The 22,755-nt window shown below is 44.3% G+C and overlaps 1 protein-coding gene across 1 annotated transcript; it reads left to right on the top strand.

The window, feature by feature from the left end:
* The first annotated feature begins 7,029 nt into the window (after positions 1–7,029).
* LOC126525240 (glutathione S-transferase 1-like) lies at positions 7,030–21,908 on the top strand. Its single transcript, XM_050173275.3, has 5 exons — positions 7,030–7,568; positions 8,352–8,410; positions 14,095–14,236; positions 17,448–17,618; positions 21,650–21,908. Exons 1-5 carry the CDS (start codon positions 7,428–7,430, stop codon positions 21,785–21,787), a joined length of 651 nt encoding a protein of 216 aa, XP_050029232.2. The 5' UTR covers positions 7,030–7,427; the 3' UTR covers positions 21,788–21,908.
* The last annotated feature ends 847 nt before the right edge of the window (positions 21,909–22,755 follow it).

The following is a 22,755-nucleotide window of genomic DNA, read 5'->3' as shown; positions in this document are numbered from 1 at the left end:
TTCATTCTAACCTTCAGGCTGTTGTCGCCCCGACTGTAAACTTGTGTCAGATTCTTTTGTTACTGTCTGAAAATACCCCTGAAAATTGTACATGACGGTTATTACGGTTATACTACGCTTGTAATAGGCAACAAATTACATCTTTCTGCACTTTGTGCTCATTCATCTAATTGTTAAAAAAAATTTAATTATGGGCTTTTACGTGCCAAAACAACTTTCTGATTATGAGGCACGCCGTAGTGGAGGACTCCGGAAATTTTGACCGCCTGGGGTTCTTTAACCTGCATCTAAAGTACACGGGTGTTTTCGCATTTCGCCCTCATCGAAATGCGGCCGCCGTGGCCGGGATTCGATCCCGCGACCTCGTGCTCCTCAGCCCAACACCATAGCCACTGAGCAACCACGGCGGGTATTCACCTAATTGTACGACGTTTCTAAATGTACTTAGGACGTACGACTGAATGTATCTAGTTGATATCAAGCAAGAAGAATTTTTTTGTTGCACCGCATACAGTGGGATGTGCTGAGTGACGCTGTTCGATACCACGTCACACTTTTTTATTTGTCTGCAGCATCTGCCCTGACGCGGCAAAGGTCATTTTCGCCAAATACATGTGACAAAGACGAACTGGCGCCATGCTGTGCATCCTCACTGCTGCACGACAGCCACATCCGCCGGGACATCGGGTCATGCGTTTCGGTATGGTTGTTGTGCTGTTCTTTCGTATACTAGACAGCAGATGTTGAAACACGAATATCAACGCACTATAGAAAGCTCAATAAACGTACCTAAGTGCTTGACCTCAAAGCCCGGCGGATGTGGCTCTTGGATGTTGTTTGTGTTCATTCATCGATGTTATATGTAAGGAGTATCGAACTTAAAGTGCATCTATAGAGCCGATTTCTCACTAATTGTACATCGTGAATACAGATCCAGAGTGCAGCTTTTGTTATGTCATATGCAGCTTTTGTTAGACGCCAGATGCCATAACCATATTTATTTCCATTTTCCGATGATTGTGGATAGAACTGACCCATGGAAGAGTTTCCAAACGCATATTGAGCGCATAGGAATTGTGCTTCTGTTTGGTAATTTGATGTAGTCAGTAGCAAAACCCCAATGATGCAGCACAAGAATTATGAATTCTGTTGAGGAAATAGTAACACAAGTCCGATAAAAATGTTACGTGCCAGGAATGATTTTCTTGTGGCTGGTGGACATGGTGGTTCAGTATCCCTTTACTTAGGGACCTTAGATTGGGATATAAGGATAGGGACACACCTATCAAATTTTTACTTGATTGAGGGCCGTACAGTATCAAAGCCTTCTTTGTAATAATAATAGGATACATACAATGTTATGAAGAACATTCAAACTTTTTGGCTGTCAGTAAAAGTTGAAACAGGAGCACGATGCAACCGCCACTGGCTATCACGGTGCTACATATCCAATTTATGTGAGCTTGGGCGCAGACGAGTCATGAAATAATCTGTGCAGTCGAATATCATTGCAGCGGCTGATCAGCAATGCAGAATGGCATCTGTAGCAACTACATCTACAAATACGCTAATTGTTTTTTTTTATGTAAACACCTCGGGTAATCCTTTATACAAATAGTTAAGTATTTCTGGAGATGACAAGAGAAGCATTGATTTTGTGCTGCCCAGTCGAGCAATGCAACACAGGCGTATTCCTGTTATTTTTATGTATAGAGACCAGCCGCAGCTATGTTGTACAAACAAGCCGATGCCGGACAACAGTCTTCGGGTACAAGCACAGGCTTACAATATAGCCAATCCTGCTGTTTTCTGTGGTTATTCACCAAGTTTGCAGTGTTCAATGCTTTTTAAGTGACATAAAGATCAAGGAACGCATGAAGTTTTCCAGTCACTCACAATTCACAGGAGAGGCCCGACGTGTGTTAGGGCGCCATCGCTTAATCTGAGTTGAACTACTTAATTGACTCGGCCGTGTGTATACGTGACACAGCCGTCTGTTCCGCCGGTAATTTTATAATGTTACGTTGATTTTGGTGCCACAGGGTACTAATTGTAATTGTTAGGCTATTTTACGACAAAGTTTGGGTGCAGCCGTGTAAGGGCTGTTAGTACTGGTTTTTTTCTATCTGTAGTGACGAAATACACGTAGGTGCTACAAAGCCTAAAGTTCGATTATATGCATGAATAGCTTTGTACGCATCCTTTAGCTATTTCATTAGCATCTTACTTTTATGTCACTGGGCAGAAAGCTGAAACACTTTTCGTGTAGCATGCCAGCACAGCTGCTTCCATGAACCAAAGTACATCATCATCATCATCAGCAGCAGCAGCAGCAGCAGCAACCTGGTTACGCCCACTGCAGGGCAAAGGCCTCTCCCATGCTTCTCCAACTACCCCGGTCATGCACTAATTGTGGCTATGCTGTCCCTGCAAACTCAAAATCAATCAAAAGTACAATATGAATTTTCAAGTAAAAGTTGTTAGTCTGCGCCCACGCTGTGTAGCCTTGTCCTGTTCATGGTGCTGTTATCAAACACTCACCTACATAAATGCCAGAAGGATCGTGTGAACACGCTCAATTTAAAATACATTTAAAGCACATACCATCTTTTTTTTCGCTTGGAAAGCAACACAAAGAATCTAGTTCAAACAAAATAGTTTTGTTTCTTACACCATTCCGAACGTATTTTCTTGTTTAAGTCTGGCCTCAAATAAAAATTTATTGAAATCTCAGTATGTGTTACCTGGTAGAAAACATAATTGCTTAATCACTCAGGCCGAAAGAACTCTCCCGTCGCCCAGTATTTTCGCCTATTGTTCAAAATGTGTAAAACGTTCTGCCCATATCAGTCGCTGTGATGGTTCTCCTGACGGGAGAACAATTTCAGGCTGCCTTCTTCGTTCGTGTTCGGATTCAAAATCTGAGCGCATATTTCCTCTGTAAGTCAGCACACCCTGTAATCAATATGTTTAGTGTAGTAGTTCCATTAACTTTTCCCATTCAGCAAACCTGATTACCCAAGAGAACCACTCAAGCTTCTACTGAGTACTCTTGACGGTATGTTGTAATGCGAAGGCACAATCACAGAGAAGACATACAGAAACACGTCATAGGCGTTGCGACTTGTAACTGTCTGTCTTCTTTGTGACTGCACCTTCACGCTACAATATGTCGTTAAGCACAGGCCGACAAGCCCAACAACAACTCCTCCTACTCGTGAGTAGTTTGAGTGTTGTCTGAGGCTCGTTACAAACAGATGCAGGATAAGAGATAACTCTCAGCAAGGTAGGCAAGTATAAAGAACATTCGTTGAGTAGTACAATTTTGCTCTGTTTGTAATAAGCCCACAAAAAAGGCTAGGGTAGTTGGTACACCAAGAGAAGAGAATACAAGGGGAAAATCAAACCAAATAGAGATGCGATGCCAGCGCTTCCTAGGAAATAAAACAATGAGGCACTTTCACAAAATCTAATTTAATTGTTTAATGTAGGGTTTGTGTATTGCATTCTTTCTTTAAAAGAATTGAAATTCGGCCAGTGTAATAAATACTATAGGTCTTGTTCGCAAACATTGTAGGAAGGGACCATTTTTGTTTGGATCTCTTCGGAAAGTCGTTTACCGTAGGTGTCAGTCTGGTGAGTGGCTGCAGTCATGTCTGTAACGAAACGCTCTAAAGCAAGTGTGGAAAAAGCCAATGGCTCTTTCACTTCCTGTTCTTCAACTCACCTTTGCTAACAGATAAGTTGAACAATCATACTCAACATTGCATATTTGCACTGTAACCTGTAGATAGCAGAATCACTAATATAGCTCGATAACGAGATTGGCAGCGTAAATCTTCACTGCCACTTTCCGTTTATATAAGCGAGGTTCGCGTAGCAATCAAACATGGAATCTAAGATGCGCTCAATCTCCACTAAGTGAGAAGCGACAACATTTCGGTTGCACTATTGCTGCGCACTGATTATTGGAGGAGAAAGAAAAATGATCCATCTTACTTCCCCGCAAGACTTAATTGTCCGTTATCGCTTCTTTCGTAAGCGCTGCGAGCGCTTTTTGAGAACGCATGTAATCGTAGTATAAGATGTCGTCGTCGCATAGTAGCTGCTTTCTTCTTTCTTCTTCTAGTTTTCTGGGTCTTTGCGGACACCACGAAGCAAGAGAGTTCGCGGTTGCCAATATACCCAAAACAGCCATCAATCTCGTGTCCTTCTACCTTTTCTCACCCGATCCATCCAGGACCAAGAAAAAAAGAAAGCTTTACAGCCGGCTGCCGTTTATAACCGTGCTACCATTCAATGTTTACCTCAGCAGGTAGGGAGGGAATGACATAGTTAAGTACCACTCAATCTTAGATCTAAAATAGAAACTTTATTCGCTACCACTTTGTCTTGCAGCAATATTTTGTGCCACGTGCTGCGAGTTAGCCAGTGAATGTTACCCATTGAACGTTACGGAATGCGGCAGCCTCGACAGTCGCCGGCTCGGTCTTCGGCCGGGGCTGCCGCATTCTCTTGGAGGCGGCATCGAAAAACGCCCGTGCACTGTGCGCTGTGGTTGTGGTAAAGAAACCTAGGTGATGAAGACTGATGCACAGTCCTCCACTGCGGTGCCCTCCATAACCCTCTGAGCTCTTTAGGGGCGACAAGTCCCGCAGTATACATAAATTTCAGCCTCTTGCATTTTCTGTCCATTTATTGCGCTTTACGAAAGTGTACCTGCCGTTCTAGTTGGGTCAAACCGGAGAGTTCGCTGCGGTGTTTGGAATTGCCACCATGTTCGTTTCAATGCTGGATGGATACCAGCGTTATGGTAACCGAAGCTACAAACTAGTAGATCTCTTCCCTGGCTATAGACCAAATTATTTTAGACTCGCACCGCGTTTTACAGCCAGCGCACTCAATCTCGGCCGCAGACACCATCTGCGGGCGCGGCGTGACGTCACCTCGGCGATGCACTGGCACTAAACGAAAAGTGGGAGCCAAATAATGGACGACGACATGGAACATCGGAGTTACTCTATAGCCTCATGATGATTATCTGCATTGCAATATCTGCCGGGTCGATTCGCGTTGCAAACCAAGTTAAAACATTTGTGACGATGCACGTGCAGTGCTTTTGTAAGAGTCGGCCAACCAAGTCAACACCGTTGTTGACACAGTCTCCGAAAATTGCTGCCTGCTGTACATTCCGCCGAGGTTTCATTGTACTCTCGATTTGATAGGTACAGTTCCGAATACACCATCTCCTGCATCAGCCAACTTTCATCAGCATCCTTAACGTAATAGACCCTCAGTTTCTCGAGAGCACAACAAACATTTAATTAGGTTCGATTTTAATGCGACCAGTTAAAGAAACTCTCCAAGCCCAGCGTGACTTAGGACGTGAAAAGGGAGGCCCATCGCTTCTTATAATCACGCTATGACCGTCGCGTTGTACGTGATACCGCTGACGCGTATGCACGCACAATGGACGCGCTCTCAAAAGATAGTTCATCCAGCATTTCACGGGGAAACAGCGATGAGCGTGTCACTCTGCGTTTCCAATTAACCGAACCATTGGAATGAACAATGGGGCAGCTATTGATGACACGAACACTCTATAGCGTTCGAACACCGCACCGGGCTGACTGGCAGGTCTTTAAGTTGTTAACAGTACCACGTAAGTGCCACTTGAGCTTTCAATGGCACGATGGGTTTTGTTAATTGATTAAAAATGCGCTGCGTTTTACTCATTTTTTTATCTGATCCTATGGATGGTGATTGTATAACTAATTGTGTAAAAGTTATTTAAGGCACTTTCGACGTGTGCAGACACCGTACCGTAACTATAATTTGCTTAGCTATCCACAAGGAGCGGAAAGAAAGAGAGACAGAAGATTTTCCCACCAGTTCACCACTAACAATAATAAAGTCCGTGTCTACGATCGAGCAAGCGGTGTCTTGCGTAAACTATTCCTACGACACCCTTAAATTGCCATAAATACTGAAACTCTCAGTTAAGTTATAATGCACTTGATACTGATTCTAACAGTGCTGCACGCCCATAAAAATCGAGCGGAAGTGATATCGAATACTCTGTCGTGGGAGACGCCATCTTTAGAAATAACTATGCCGTTTCTTGCTATCTTCCAGTCGATTTCGCTAACGAAGGCACTGCGATGAATAAATTCGTTCGAGTGGAGGACCTTGCTAGTTCAAATGACGCCAACCTAATTTTCTTTACTGGAACGTGGATGCAACGTGGAGTGTACTTCAAAAATTTTGGTCGGCTCCCCTTCGTGTCCTAGGCCTTCTTTTTTTCATCTAACTGCCGAGACATCATTAGTATTGTGTATCCTGTAATAATATGCTGCTCGTGATTAGCCCCACCAATGTGATTCGCAGTATCGGAGACTGTCTTCGCGACAGACCTGGTAGAAAAAAGCGATCATATTGCGCTGCAATATAAATTATGCTATGTTTCACAAGCGATGCTGAAAAATGAAAACACATTCCATAATAAAGGAAATCTAATGAGGATATTACAAAATAGCAATTTATCAACAGCTTCGGTTGCGTTGCTTAACAATCGAAGTGTTCAATAGTGTATGAACTGACCGACTTGTATTGCTATATTTCTTTTTGTGTGCTTACATCCGTGCTTACCCAACTGTAAGAATTATAATCTAGGGTATTACTTTCTTGAATGACGATGTAATTATCCTGCTAGTAACAGCGCAAAATGTAGACAAGGGACGAGACAAGAAGACACCACAAGCGCTTGTGGTGTCTTCTTGTCTCGTCCCTTGTCTACATTTTGCGCTGTTACTAGCAGGATGAAAAACCAACAAGCCCAAGCTGCTATTCTAGCGATGTAATTATGAGGCACGATTAATTTTAGCTGCCTCATCTTTACCGGCTTTGTGATGCCGAGGCAGCTATTAATCTTTCCTGCGACCTAGCGGGATATTTCTAGACAATTAATTTCTGGAACATGAGCTGCCAAATCGGTATATGTGCGGGGAAGTGCACACAACACGGCGAACACTTCGTCTTTTTTACGACTGGGGTTGAGTGCTTGCTCTTTACTCTGCTTGCATGAAAATCCATTGCGCGTTTCAGCCGTTTCAGTGGATACCTATAAATAAACCTTTTTGCGGTATGATATTCGTGTCTCCTGGCTTTGCAGTGCTGCGGAATACTGTTTTTTTTTTCTTTTGTTTCATTAAAGGCACAGTCCCCTCGGTAAAGTCATGCCCCGCTGTCATTGGTTGTTTGCGGCGTCGCGCACTCTTGAACGCTTTCAGATATTCGTGCCCACAGCTGCAGCGCCAACGGCACCTCTGCTATTGTGCTCTACAAATACCCTTCGTCACGGTTACCTCGCGTCATTCTTTGTCGGTTTGTTGTAGAAGGAGCTGTAGCTCAGAGTCTTTATTTTCGTCATGACTATCACTTTGTACAATTTAGACCGCAGCCCACCTTGCATGTTTGTGCGGTCACTGGCCAAGCACATAGGCGTAGCGCTGAAGCTCAAGGATGTGGACTTCGACAAAAAGGAGCATTTGACCGACGAATATTTCAAGGTCAGTGCCGATGATACGCATTTTTGGATAGGAACCAGTACTGTAATCAGTATTATGCCGAATTCAAGTACTACTCCCATATTTTAAACTGACAAGCAAAGGCAAACAAAAAGGTGCTTGCCCAAATATTTTCACCATTACCGATTTTTCTATTGTACATTCTAACTAATATGAAATGTGTTGCTTTTATCGAGGTGAAATGTAAACGCATAGTCTATGAGAGCCGTGATCTCTAGTAATTCTTTAGCTGTGAGCGACCAATTGCTAAAACGATGATATCGCATTGACTATTATTATTATTATTATTATTATTATTATTATTATTATTATCATTATTATTATTACATTGGTATAAATGGTATCACTGCTGTTGATGTGGTAAACAAAATTTAGGATTCCCGTTAGTAGGCGAAGCTCACTAAGGCTTCAGTGTACCAGATTTTACTATGGCGTGCAGTATGTGAAATATGTATGAACTAGTGCTACCAGTGTCGCTTGTAAGTAATAGTATTTATATATTGTTCTAAAATATGTACCTTTTATTGCTACGGTTTTCCTGCATTTTCACTCACTTCAAGTTTTCGTAGAAAAAATGTCTGAGTTAATTAATTCATGATTTCTTGTGCGGGTCATTTAAGAATACCAACATCAGTGCTTTCTTCTTCACGGGAACTTCATCTGTGTTGAAGTGAAGCGAGAATCATTTGCAACGTTGTAGTAACGCCGGCGCATGGCTTTGCACAAAGCCCTACCTGTCATACACAACATTATAATTTGTTCCAGATTAATCCATTCCGCAAAGCTCCCGTGATTGTCGATGGAGGTTTTTCTATCTACGAGAGGTAAGACTTCTATGCTTTGTGCACATTGCACTGTTGGGTAGTGATAACGCAGGTGTCGTGTGACAAAGATAATTTAGGCGATAGTCGTGCAAATATTGCCTCGTGTTCAAGAAATTTGATATTATTTCGAGAGAACTAAAGGCGATCCTCACTCGCTTTGTAGATATTCTTCTGTCGAAATGTACAGGCCGATTCTGAAAGCAGTGCAGTCTAATGAAGGGGCCCAAAGCGCTTGTCGTCGTGAGAGAAGAATTCTAGAAACTGGCACGCGATACAAGCGCCAAATGTTTAAAAGATAAACTTTGGCACGAGAGAAGCAAGCGTGCGATTGTGGCCAATTGGTTTTATGGACATGAAGATGATGATAATCGACGGGAATAAATAAAGCTTTGCTCACATTTCAATGATCAATTGAGTTGTGCACGGGGGAGAAAATAATTCTCCTTCTCAGTACACCGATCCGTGTTCTAGTCGTGGATAATGAAATCATGTAGGACAGTCTCTCAGCCCTTCCGTACAGCGTCTACTCTACATTTTGGGCATGTCCAGCGCCTGCAAAAGCAAGGAGACTCTTATCAGCTCCTTTCTATGGTCTACGTTTCAAAAGGTAATGTAGATTTTTGTAATCTGCGCCTGCACTGCACAGGAAATCTCTCTAATGAAGCTGTTCAATGGCATCTTCTACAGTGATGTAATCTTGCATACCACTGTAGAAGATGCCGATGTAATCCCTTATTAAACAGCACATGTGTCCTGGGGACGCACTGGTCAGGAAAATGTAAATTAAGTCATTACCTTCCTAAAGAAGTTAATTAGTGCATTAGTACCTTGTCTATCGATTGCGCCACATTCGCTTCCACTAGAAAATAACGTGACGGTTGTAGGCAGCACTGATCGAAACCATGTCTATGTTTCTTGTTACGTGCCGCTGCAACTTATATTATAGTAAAATTAGTGGTCGACCGGCGCTCGTACATGACTTCTCGCTCTTTATCTCTCCTGGAAGTGTTTCCCACTTTCGCGACATACTGCAAATGTCACGAATGTCTAGCTTCCAACTAGCTAAGGTTTCCGCATTAAGAACTCTACATGCATTCGCGAGTCACTTCCAACCAACCGCCTCTTGCACTGTCACGTGAAATGCAACGCGCTCGGCTATGCACCATTGCTGTTTTGTTGCGATAGAAAGTATATCAACACACCAGCTGCATTTCAGCCGTCGGCGTCGGCGTCACCGTAAGGTTCCGTATGAAGTCCAAGGGCTTAAAATCGTCGCCAAGCGCCGTATACGGTATGTGCGAGTAAAAGCGTGCGCAGATGAAGCGGCGCTCGTGGCTCAATCTCGCGGATGCAACGGTGGAAAGCTGAAAGAAAGCGCGCCGCCTTTCGTCGCGCACGAGGCTCTGGGGGGAGGGTAGGGAGGGAGGGACGTCTTCCCCTCTGGGCGACCGCACGCGAGAAGCCAGGCCGCCATATCTTGAAAGCCATCTGCGACGGGTACAGAGACTGCACTGCGCTGTCTTTTCTAGGCGTATTTTCCGTTGATTCCAGGGGCTGCACGAAAGTCAATTCGCTCACTACTTCTGCTGTGTTACCTCGCAACAGTGTTCTGACAGCGAGTTTCCGTTGTCATTGAGTCAGACGTGTTCATGTTGGCTAGTGCCTGCGTGACACCACGCTTGTTAATTTAGTCAGTATGCCTACGTTTACAAATTTATACGGCAGATAAAGCTACTATCCTGACTTCCTCTAATAGCCCGCTAATTTGCTATAACAATGGATGCATAGCGTTTCAGGCGAAATTACGACATATTTTACCGCGATGTCAATTTTATGGACCCTTCTGAGGTTTTTCTGCCATCAGCATCGGCGTCGCGATCGCCGTTGTCGTAGGGTTCCGTAGAAAGTCTACTGTTGACAAAAGCGTCGCCGGGCCCCGTATGCTGTATGTGCCAATGAAAGCTTGCGAGGGTGAGCCGCCGAACTCGCCTCATCCTTGCGTGTGCGAGAGAGGAAGGCGGCACGGAGGCGCGCATCTTGTGTCGCGCGCGAGGCACAGGGTTGAGGAGAGGAAGGGGGAGGATGCATCTTTCTCGGCGACTGCTGCTTACGGCACCGCCGTGCGCGCGATGTATCTTGAAAACGATCTGCGACGTGACCGAAGTGCGCGCCCACGTGGGCCTCATCTTTAAAGCGATCAGCGATGCTTGCAGAGCGTGCGCAGTACCGGTATCTTCGTATGTGCGGTGCCTTCGATGTTTCCTTCACGTTGTTGCGACAGATGCACGATGGTCAATTTGCTCGCTGCTCCTGCCGCGATTCCTCACTCCGGCGTTTTGACAGCGAGTTTCCGCGCTCATCGAAAGAGATATGTTCATGTTTACCCGGGCACGCGTGACACCATGCTCGTAAATTTATTTAGTTAGCGAATATTCATAAGTTTGTGAAGTCAATAAAACTGCTATCCTTACTATCCACTAATTTGCCATCGCAATCGGTGCTTCTCCGGCCGCGTGAAATTGAGACTTTCTTTAAAACCTCGTTGATGCAGCGGGCTACCTCGCTCACGCGTCAAGTTACACAGACTAGCATTCCAGGCTCGATATTGTCTTCGGTGCCTTCTTGTCTTAGAACTTACATGTTTTATTTGAACAACATGCATAGCGTCGACTGGATAATGATTTCTTGTAGCGCCCAGGACGCAGTTGGCAATCGATTAAACGCACGGCGCTATGGAGAGCTGTTGGTTGTAAACAATGTAGATCCTTGCCTATACGAGAGCATTAAGTGGCACAAAGGGCAGTGACAGCTACTCTTACGAGGCAAATAACCGCAGCGATGATGACAACTCAATGGCTTATACATCTCAATCCTGGTAAAATATCATGCCTAAAGCGTTTCTTTCCATTGCGACTTCTTCCAAAAAAAATGTAAATACGGTAAATTTGATAACATCCCGACTGATAAAAATGATGAGTGCTTTATCCTATAACGGTACCGCTGGGTTGTTTCCTAAGAACCTGACTTATTTTCTGAACAGCCTTCTCGCTTCCTAAGAAAGCATTAAGTTAACTAGTAGCTGGCAGCTTAGTTGTTTTGAAAGGCAGACTACATGGGAAAAAAAATCCTACGAGTTTGCAGGTGCTAGTGAAAGCCCACCGCGGAGAAATTTATGTCAACGTCGGCTTCACACAGAAGAAAGTAAATAAGTAATTGAAGAATTTTGCGCTCTCCGGTGCACCAATTGAGAAACATTGGTGAAGTCAACCTTACTTGGATCACGCAGAAGTGATGGCCGTCCGTATTGCCCGCTAGTTTGGTGTATCTTGTTGACAGCTACTTCGTGAGCTGCTTACATAAACCTATTGCGCCTTTGTGCCTCGTGAGGTTGTAGCACGAATGAAGTGAACTCGTCATTTCCACACACACGCACACACACACACACACACACACACACCATATATATATATATATATATATATATATATATATACGCAGACTTACTATTGTAATTATGTGATGTTATTGCACGTACATGGGTATGCAGCTTCACTTGGTTTCGCCGAAGGTACTACTGAATGGCACCACGTGTCAACGAGCAGTTGCGTACGTTTACGCGAGGGAAATACCAACACGAAGACAGGACAGTGCCGGCGAGAATAGCATGGCGATGGCAGTGATTACGACGACATCGAACTTGCTCAGCGCGCCACTCCATCTGCGCATGCCTTCTCAGCCCCAACAAGTTCTCAACTCAGAGCCAGTGCGTAAACTGGTGCGCCCACAGCGGCTCTCGCATGAATAAGAAAACGTTCGCCATTGGACGTAGTGCGCCAATCGTCATGAAAAGAAAGGTGCCAGTATAGAGGGCGTGTGGTAACCTTAAAGATTCCGCCATTCCTCGCCTGCATCTGTGGCCCCTGGGCACGTTTAAGACAGTGAAATGGGGCAAGGGTTTGGGGAAAGTGCGATACAAAGGTTGACGAAGTAGGTGAGGAAGCCAGCCCTTTCCTATTAAACACGTGTTCGAGAGCTTAGGATATGGACCGTCGTTTGTTGTAAGGAGGGACGGCTGGGTAGTGTGCTGGGGTCCACCACTGGGGACCATCACTTGAGTATTGAACATCGGAGACATTTCACTTTGCCTTTGCTGTGGCCTACAATAACGTCGGACCAAAACGTATGCGCAGGTTCAGAGTTACGGCATGTAGGGTGCACGACCGAATTTGAAGTCTGGCTGGTTTTTATTGCTGCGAATAAAACAGTACAGCACTATAATCCAGCATCCGGTAAACGCCTGGTCTAAAGTAATTTTTTTTAATGACATATTTCACGCTCAGCACCGCTTGCGCGTCTTCGTTTGCTTCACGACTGTTCCGTTAAGCCATGTATATATAGGGAAAGATTCAGTGCAGTGTTCATTACAGAGAACTGTCTCATCCTGAGTTGGCCGCAGTAGCTCCTAGCCCAAAAAGCACAGGCAGTTCGATCATCGCTGCAGGTGGTATTGACAGCGAAGCAAAAGATGACGTAATGTCTGTGAAAAAAGTGATTCACATGAAGTGAATGTTTAATTGTACGCTCGTATTATATTGCGGCTGAATCATGCTGGCTCCTTCGCGTTTCGGCGTCACCGTGGCTTTTAGCCACATTGCAGGCTCATTTCACTTCGTGTGGTCGATGCGCGCACAGTGCTTACAGAAGTCCTGCACAGTATCGGCAAAGATTGAGCTATATAGCCAGTTCGCATGGCCCTAAATGTGGCGCCGTGACTTGAGCCAAGGACGAAGAATTAAGAGCAAACAAAGCCACATACTCGATGTCTGCACTCCGGTTTTTACCCTTGTAGCAATTCAGCCGCACCGTTACTTCTTGGATGTTCAAGGAGGCATGTTTTGAAGAATACGCTTCTTGATAAAGGGCAGCGCGAATAACAAAGAGATAACATAATAACATGAATAACATGATAGAATAACATGAGAAAAGCCGAAGTTTCAAACAGGACAAGTTCGGTGTCCGTGTTCACTTCGCGCTACAAGCCAAGACCATGTCACCGTACCAACTCGCCCAACTGTCTGTCCTTTTGCCGAATTTTCAATTCCAATCAACGATTCTTGTCCCCGTGTGTTGTGGGAAGATATGAGGGCATTGCCAATTTAAATCCCATTAACGTATGCCGACGCAGACTCAAAGAAAATAAAAAAATAGGCGATCCACTCAAAAGATAAGCTAAATAGCGGCAACTTTTCTATTTCGGAACCTAATGGCAGTCGTTTTACCAAGGCGTCGCATTTTTATGGAGTATTTCTTCAAACACGGAGTGGTCGCGTGCCGATATATTTATTGCTCGTAGCACATTCTCCAAATACAGAAAGCAAGGTAGCAAACAGTGTTCTGAGACAATCTGTCGTAGGCAGCTGCTATACGGAGCAGCGACGGCTTTTCTCAGGGATATTATTCCTATTCACATGGCAATATCTGTCTACGGTAAGCAACACCAACAGCCAATAACTCGCAGAAGGTATCTAAATTTTCACGTGGCAACAAGTTGAGCTCAGACACCCCTAGTTGTGCGTTAGTCTGCCGAATATATTAAGGCATACTGTCATATCTTTGCGCAGTTTACATCTCTCACCTTATATAGAATTTCTCTTTCGCATGTCTAATGTGTTTTATGTCCACAGTAATGCGATTGCCTACTACTTGCTTCGAAAGCACGCCCCTGAGTCGGAGCTCTACCCTGCCGGCCTGAAGATTCGTACCCGTATCGACCAAGTTCTCGCAGGCCTTTCCAATAAGATCGATGGTCCTTTGGTGGTATTCTTCGTAAGTACGATGTTCTTCCCACGTTTTGTGCATAAGCATGAGGGCCACGATTTATAATTGCTACCGTCGTTCGTAACAAAAATTTCGTAACAAAACATTTCAGCCACTGCTGACGCATCATGTTAACGTAGGCGACCTGCCTATATCAGACTGTACTTACGAATTACCGTAAGACATTTGTGAATGTAGCCACTGATTCCCAATTATCTTTCAAATGAATCTTCTTTGAATCGACTACAAGAAGCTATTTATGTGGAAGGCGCACTAAGTAAGTGTTGTCGAGTGGCCTCACAACTACCTCCAAGAAATAAATTTGCAAGACGCCACGAGCAATGATCATTTCTCGATCCACACCACACGGGGTGTCGGAACACTAGGTACGTGAAGTCTTGTTCTAGGTGTCACTTTAGGGTTAAGGATTTTGTGTGCTCGCAGACCATAAATTGTCCCTCTGTCTCATAAAAAAAAATGCGGACTGGCATTTTACGTTGCCTGCTACAGCTAGCTCTTATCCCAAACTAAAGTCTTGTCCTTAACGCAACATTCCTTCCTCACATCCACAAGTTGTGCTAGATTGTGACGAGTTGTAAAGAGTGTCATCATATCTGGGGCTTTTATTCATAACAAAGCTCGTGATCTGTAGCCGGATGGAAGATCAGATATCAGCCATCTGTTATTTATAGCATCAAATTAGCTATGGCGGTGGTCCGATGGTAAATACCGCTTACGAAAGAGAAGCTTTGCGCAGGTGAAGCGTACAGGTACAGCGAGTGTATTGCCATACCATTATAGCGTCCTTTCATTTTTATTTATTATTTTATTTGATTACCCTAATGGCCCGTTAGGGCATTAGATAGGGGGGGACGAAAAAGTTCAATCATGATTGAAATCTGTACAATGTAAATATATGAAGGCATTAGGAACCATAAAAAACATCTAGCAGAAGCAAATAAAAAAAGAAAGAAAGAAAGAAAAGGGTAACGAAATTCATACAATGTTTAGTAGCGTGAAACACGCATAAGAACCTAAAATGTGATGCAAACAATCATTACCCATCAGAACACGAGGTTAAGGATAAACATTTAGGTAAACAGCCTACACAGACACATACATATCTGATGAAACGGAATGAATTTTACACAATGCCAAGCCCTTGAAAACACTGTTTAAGTAAATATTCAAGAAAATGTGGGTTCTGACAGGTTGATACACTTTAAAAAGGTTAGCAGTGCTGCATGAAATGATGATGATTCCGTAAGCGAGACAATGTTTGCCACATTGTGTGATCAGCTTCTATATCTCATTATTATTAGCGCTCGCAAACACAGTGGTGTGGTAGAAAGCGTTGTTCGATCAAGCGCGGCTATCACGTGACTCCGCCTGTCACATGCCGCCGCACGTCGCTCCACTCCACTTTCTTACCCTCTATGTCACCCAATACCTGACATTCTAGAGTGCCGCTCTGATCTCTTAAGCACTATAGGTTTAAAGGGGCTATGGCCCCTACCTTTTGAACTAGAATCAGGCATTAGATTTAACACGATACCTGCCTCACAGCAACCGTGCGAAAATTTTCTGCACTCGGTGCTATATAGAATCTATATAAGAGCGATAGCCAATCACAAAGGCTTTGTTTTTTTGCGTGTGTACGGCAGGTGAAACAACTAAAGCGACTATAAATGCGATGAATGCGCCACGGTGCCTAGTTGTTCTGTCGTTTTCCCATGTGCGTCCCGGTGGCCATCCGAGTCAGTTTCTGCGGGCCTTCTCTAGCTTGTTCTAGATAACACAATATAACTCGAGAATAAAATTGATTTGAATTCAATGGAGACGACCTTCGTAATTCTTTAGCTGCGTTTCCGAGCGTGTGGAAGAAATGGTCATATGGGGTTTTGTACTGGTTGGATGCTGTTGGCAAAGCCGTGACCCCACGCTTCCTGGTCTCACACACTTCATGCCAAAACGGCGGTCGCGGCTGGCGGAGGAGGCGTGGCGGGCGGATTTAAGGAAGCAATTTCAAATTAAAATATCTAGTTAACATAAGAGCTGAGAGCCCAGTTTTGGGGTCTGTAACCACATTTGCCCGCTACTATGAACTACAACTATGAACTCAGAAGGACTATGAAATTGGAACCACTGAATAATCGGGCTACAAGTTCAATGAACATGCAATTAAACGTTCCGAAAACTGGAGGGCATCAAAAGAATGTAACTACATCTTACAAGCGCGTACGGGTGCCACATTCCAGATTTTTTGTCTATTGAGACATTTTGAAAGAGATGAAATGCTAAAGAAATTATTTTAGAATAAATCATGCCGAAGCGATATGATCTATATATTCTCACAGAAAATATTGTATTTCTAGTGAAAGGACAAACATATTTATTCGGGGATCAGTAGCCGTTTCATACAAGTTTAGAAGCCAGAACGTGCTTTGTTCATTGCTTGAAGTGTTACTGCTATATTATTATAACAACAGGCAGGGCACCCTCACGTGCCAACAATCAAGCTGCCGCTGGACTGTGGGTTTTGGCACATACAGACGCGTTCCTAGAAGGCACACTTCGGTTCTATTGTCTCAAAATATTCACACTGAAGTAGAATTTGGTTACGGTATTGCGGATTTCTCTTGGGCCCCTATATATACGTATTCTGGTTGCATGATAGGGGTACACTTAATATACTCTAATAAACATCTGAAATAAACTATTACGGAAACGTTCCATTTATTTATAATGTACAATATGAGCAAGTACCACGAAAGCTTTTCTTGGATTCGAAAAGACGCAGATCCACAATTTCGCGTTTTCTCTTCGTGAAATTTTATTCCGCTGAAACTAAAGGCAATCTAATGCACGTAAACCCGGATCGCCTGACACGGAATGTGAGGGACGAAAAAGAGTTCGTATAACTGCACCATTCCTCGCTGAGCACATGTTTCCATAAATTAGCTTTGTGATATGGCACACTGAAGTGGATTTAGGCGTAGCAAACTTATCTTGCCATATGCGCTATGGCCATTGGTCGCACTCAGTGGGTTCCTCCAGAACGTGGGAAAATCTTGCGAGGCTGCCAAACTAAGTGTACATGAAGTATTCCTCTGCAGTCCTCGAAAGCTATAACTTTGGGTTCACAAACATTCTGTAGTCCAGTAGAAAAACAACGTGTGCACTAGCTCCAAAAAGGTGTGTGCGTTTTCTTGGTGTACAGTTTCATCGAATCGTGCGCAAGACCAAGCCGTCGACCGAGGAGTTGGAGGAATTTGAGCAGAAGGTCATCAAGGGAATCGAATACCTGGTCGGTGATGACAAGTTCGCGGCCGGTGATACGCTCACCCTAGCAGATCTCGCTGTCATTCCGTACCTCACATTGGCCCTTGAGGTAAGGCTCTCTGTCAATTTCTCCATCGACGCATTTTGCACTCACCTGTAAACCTCACCTGCCCACTGGCTTATTTGTGCTTGCTGAATTTTAGGTTAACGAGATTAAACGCATTTTCTGGTAGCAGAAGAAGGCAGCGATTGGTGCACGGCGGGCTCAAATGGCCTGAAGACATCTGTGGCGCCCCACTTATAACGTACCGCAAAAAACCCCGAAATGTTTTGGTTTGCAAATGACCGAAGGTGTATAAATTATATTTTCCTGCAATGCAGGTAGATCGGGAGAACAGGTACTTAATAGAGACACGCCAATTTCTAACCTAATGTAAGTGAATATCAGCCGAAAATGAAAATAGATATACTGAAGTTTATAACTAAGGAACCGAGTTATGAGAATGTATATCACAGTCTTGTATCACAGCTGCCTATAACAAGACAATAAGGAGAGTATTTTAGCAAAGCCAGAACAGTGCCTATATTATGAATATTTTGCTGTTCGAAAACTCACATGAGAAACTTTCGATGGCGCATTACGCCATTCAGGGCGGTCAAACAACTGTAGTGTTTGTAATGTTAAATGCCTCAATTCGACTTGAAGAGCTGCCAACCCAGCGCCATTCATGTGCTACAGTGAAATTATAATATGACATCGTTATCTGACATCTTGAAATATCAGTTAAAGGAGTAATCAGCCACGATATAAAATACTTAACAGAAAATATTTTCGTATACTGACTTTCTACTGTTAGGAAATACGTAGCAGGGAAGTTCACCATAAAGACGAAGCAACATAGCCTTTCTTAAAAGCAGTTTCCTTGCGTTTTTGTGAGGCAGGCAGTGTACTGTTCGTTTCTCCGACGATCGCAGTGATAAAATATTTTGCACAATAACGCGCCTATCACGCGAATGCTCGCTGCAGGCAGATTTCTCCACGGAAGATTGAGGGTATACCTTTTCTGCGGCGATAATTTGGGCCCTTATTACTTTCCATGCGCGATGCCCTTTTGCAAACAATACTTCTGAAAATACGATATTTGCCGTTGCATGCTGCGGTCTGCGGGTCTCTCAAGTGGAATGTGTGTCGCACGCAACGCTAATAACGCTTTGCTCTATCAAGCAACACTGTTGAGCTATCTGGCACTTAGCTGAACCAGCCACGACACACTATAAATATGTATCGGGGCTGCCATAGAGTAAAGCTATTTCAAACTGTTTCTATTCAATTTCTGCAATCAGCACTCAATAAGTGGCCAAAAATTTTTCGGGCTACCCCCACTTTGCCTGTCTGTCACGCAACATCGCGAGAACTACGAAAGCTCCACATTCATTGTCACGTGCGCATTGCGGTCATGCGTGATTAGAGTGAACAAAAGGAAAAATAAATGTTTACAGCTATACCACTTTTTTTTTCGCTAATAGTACTTCAGTATTGGTCAAAATTTTCGGACTGCGCCCACTCCGTTGGTCTGTCATGCAAGGTCAAGAAACCACGAGAACTCACGACGTCTGATTCACGTGTACCCATGAAAGGTACATCAATTTGCCGAAGGAAACTGAACTTTCAGCGAAATAGCCCGAGACTGCCCTGTTCTTGAAAGGAATGGAAGATTGCTTCCCATAGATCACTCTGCTACTGGCTACTCGGAGCTGATGGGAACAATGCAAACATATTCTCATAGTAAAAATTATGTGGATCCCACGCACTCGGGAATCTGAATCTGAAACTTTTTCTGCTGTTTGATTTGATTGACGACAATTAGCGGTGTTGCTGGCGGCGAATGTTTCAGTTGTTCAATGTTGAATCGACGATGAGAGTGGTGAGTTGATGTTGAACGTTATTTGGGTGTGTCACCGCTGTTTGTCTGCGTAGTACACAGAACTCAAAGGGGGAGCTGTTCGCTACAGGCGTTGTTGTGTGTCATACTTCATAACCTCTGAGAAGGTTGAAGGTATTCTTACCTCTCATGGTACATCGAATCGAGGCAGAAGTATTAAACAGAATTGAATTATGAGGCTGTGCGGGTCAAAAGGACAAGCGGATTATGACGCAGGCTGCACTTACGAAGTCCGGGTTAATTTTGAAGTCCTGGTGTTTGTTAACGGGTGTATAATTATAAATGCACAATCATTCTTATTTTGCAAGCTGTCGAAATACGCCTTCCGCGGTCGCAATCAAACCAGCGACCACGAACAATGCCACAGACGCAATACTCCCGCAGCGGGTCAAGAAGTGTCTATTTGACATGCGACCACTTCCGTAGTGTCGGCTAGACCCTGCAGACGCTAACTTGCATAATTTTCGTGTTTCAGAAATTGCAGAAACGTACCGCACCATCCCTTGAACTTAAATTCATCCCGTTTGCCTGCAACCACTGTCGTATCCATAGAAGCACCGTTTCCTTGGCTTCTCACGTCCTCTTTTCCCTATCCCCCCTCCCCCTTGTATGGGAATTGTGAGCAAAGAGTCGTAAGGCTGGTAATCACTCGATTTGCGAGTGCGTCGGTTCTTCCCAGTCTCTGCCTTTCATCCCCCCTCCTCTCCTCCATTCTATCTAGCTTCCCGCTGGACATCCGCGTTAGTCGAAAAAGTGCGCGATGGAATTTCTTTATAGCGTTTCTGGGCGGTCACGGATATTTAAAGCTTTCAAGAGGCTAATGTGGCGACGTCCCGGGAGCTCCAGAAGGCATAGTTCACATTCGACGCCGTTCAACGATTCAAACGAGTTTCTAGCATCGTTTTTCCTCTCTGGTGCGCTCCCGCTATGTATACTCAATCTTAACCAGCCCCCGACGCGGTGTGCAAGATAGCAGCAGAAGCAGTGGAAAAGCGGAAGGAAGAGGCAAAGAAAGCTTCGGTTTCAAACATTTGCACGGCTGTGTTACTTTGTTGACCCCTTTCAGCACGTATACGACATCGCTCTACCCACTCTTTGGTAAGGATGCGTATTAGTGGCATTTTAGAGCTCAGCTCTTAGGCGCCGATTCCTGCGTTTAGCGTCGACGTTCCTCAGCGTAACCGAGCGAACAACCACAGCAAATGGTGAAAGAGCGAATGCGGTGCGCAGTGGGGGATAAAGACGGCGAGAGGGAAGAGAGCACGAGCAGGAAAGCGGAAGTGAGTGCGGAGAAAGGGTGAGGGGGCAAGCGGACTGTCACGTTAGACATTTTCCACGGCGGCAACCAAGCATCCACCGATACTATATATGGAAACAAAGCGCTCGCGGGGGCTTCGAGCCATCTGAGCATGCGCTCTTTCGGTTACACCAGCGCCGCTGGAGAACGCGAGCGGCGCGGGTCACACGCTCCCGTGCTCACGCTTTCTTTCTGAATAATGCGCGATGCAGACGGTGCAAATTGGCGCGTTTGCCGCTGCTGCTAAACGAGCTGCCCGAGCAGAGGCTCCATGCCGCCGCCGCGAGGACCGTGTCGTTCAAATTCTTTGCCACAATAGATCGCGATTCAAGACACACAAACAGCTGCGCTTCAAACTGGCAATACGGAGTACCGTAATTGCCGGTGAATTTGTTATCTTCTGCTGCAGGTCAATTTTTGTGAGCCACCGCAAGCTAAGCCCGGGGAAGTGCTTAAATTGTAGACTGTGGCACGACCCTCCTCTTCCAGTTATCTACTTTCACTGTGCTAGTTTTGCCCACCAACGTCCTCTCCACTTCTGATTGCTCCTTAAATCTTTCCAGCCATTTGGATAAGAAAAACATTCTAGTGTAGGTAACACTATACGAATTCAAGTAAAACAAAAGGAACCCCCCATAAACGAGGACAGCGTTTCTTTGGGTTGTTCAAAGAATCTGCGGGTCAACGCCCGAAGCTTGCGCCGGTGGTTACGTAAGGTTGACGTCGCAAGTTTGGAATAAAAACAGATTGGAATTGTTTTATGCTATATGGACCTTATGTAAGCTTGTTCGGTTACTCACTGCCAGTGCCTGTGAGCTCTCCAGATAAATAGCTAGCCTTTGTTTGTAGAACAATTATAACATGCAATTTATACATTTCTTTGGCTCTTTTTCATTACAGAATGATTCCGTTGACCAAGCAAAGTTTCCCAAGCTGGCCAGCTACTACAAACGAGTCAGGAACGAGCTACCGTACTACGAGGAAATCTGCAGTGCGGGCATAAAGTACTTCAAAGATTTGTGGGCAACCTTGAAATAGATTGGAGAAGCCTTCATAAAGAAGTGCGGCTACCCGCTCGAAGAGTACTTTTGCTGTTTAAAAACACCAATATTTCAGAAATAGAATAGCATATAATAAATGAGTTATGTACAATCACGTATCTATCATGTGTTACCTTCGTTGAGTTGTTTTCGCTTTTACCTCCGCTCGGAGTAATTATCATGACGAGGCCGGCATCTCCTATGCTGATGGCGAATGACCGAATGGCGCGGCGAAGTACAACACATTAGGATGGCAAGATTGTCGACAGAGATTCCCGAAGCTTCCTGCACGATGCTGAATACCTTCTGATGAGACAAACATAATGGGATAGAAGTTGGTCGAAATACTTTTTGAGCTCGCCTATTTATACTGGGTACGGTAATAAAATGACGCGCCAAACGATCAGAGTTACGTGACGAAATCAGAGCCCAAAGTGGGTAAGTGAAGAAAAAGTTGGCGGTTTTGACCTTAACAAGGCAGCCTGTGTCACGGAAAAAAAAAATAGGCTAGGCACAGCAACGCTCTGTGACTTACCCGGACTGCGCTCATTACGAACAGTTCCTACAATACCAGCGCCCACCTGAGTATCTTGTTCTTACGCCTAGCCTTTCGCACAATGGATATGACTGAACAGCAAAAACAAAAACTCACCAGAGACTGCAGGCGTTCTAGGAATTTTCGCCGTGTGAAAATAAAAGGGCATAAATTGAAAGTATGAGAAGTGGATACATATGAGAATTCAAAGATTGATTAGTTCTTAACCGCTTCAGGGGCAAATATTTATGTTATTGAAAACCTACTTTCATTCCGTATCTTGCATCTTTAGAAACCCAAAAACATGCCTCTGTAGAATATATTAAAGATGTTGCGCTACTTAGTCAGTTTTGTCAAGTTTAAAGAATGTGAGTTCCGTGTAAAAACACACTAGAGAAAGATCAGACATGCAAAGACCAACTATTTTATGT

This window comes from Dermacentor andersoni, chromosome 3, assembly GCF_023375885.2.
Source record: "Dermacentor andersoni chromosome 3, qqDerAnde1_hic_scaffold, whole genome shotgun sequence".
Taxonomy (NCBI): domain Eukaryota; kingdom Metazoa; phylum Arthropoda; class Arachnida; order Ixodida; family Ixodidae; genus Dermacentor; species Dermacentor andersoni.
The sequence above is the reverse complement of the archived record's forward strand: the minus strand, read 5'-3'. Positions and strand labels throughout refer to the sequence as shown.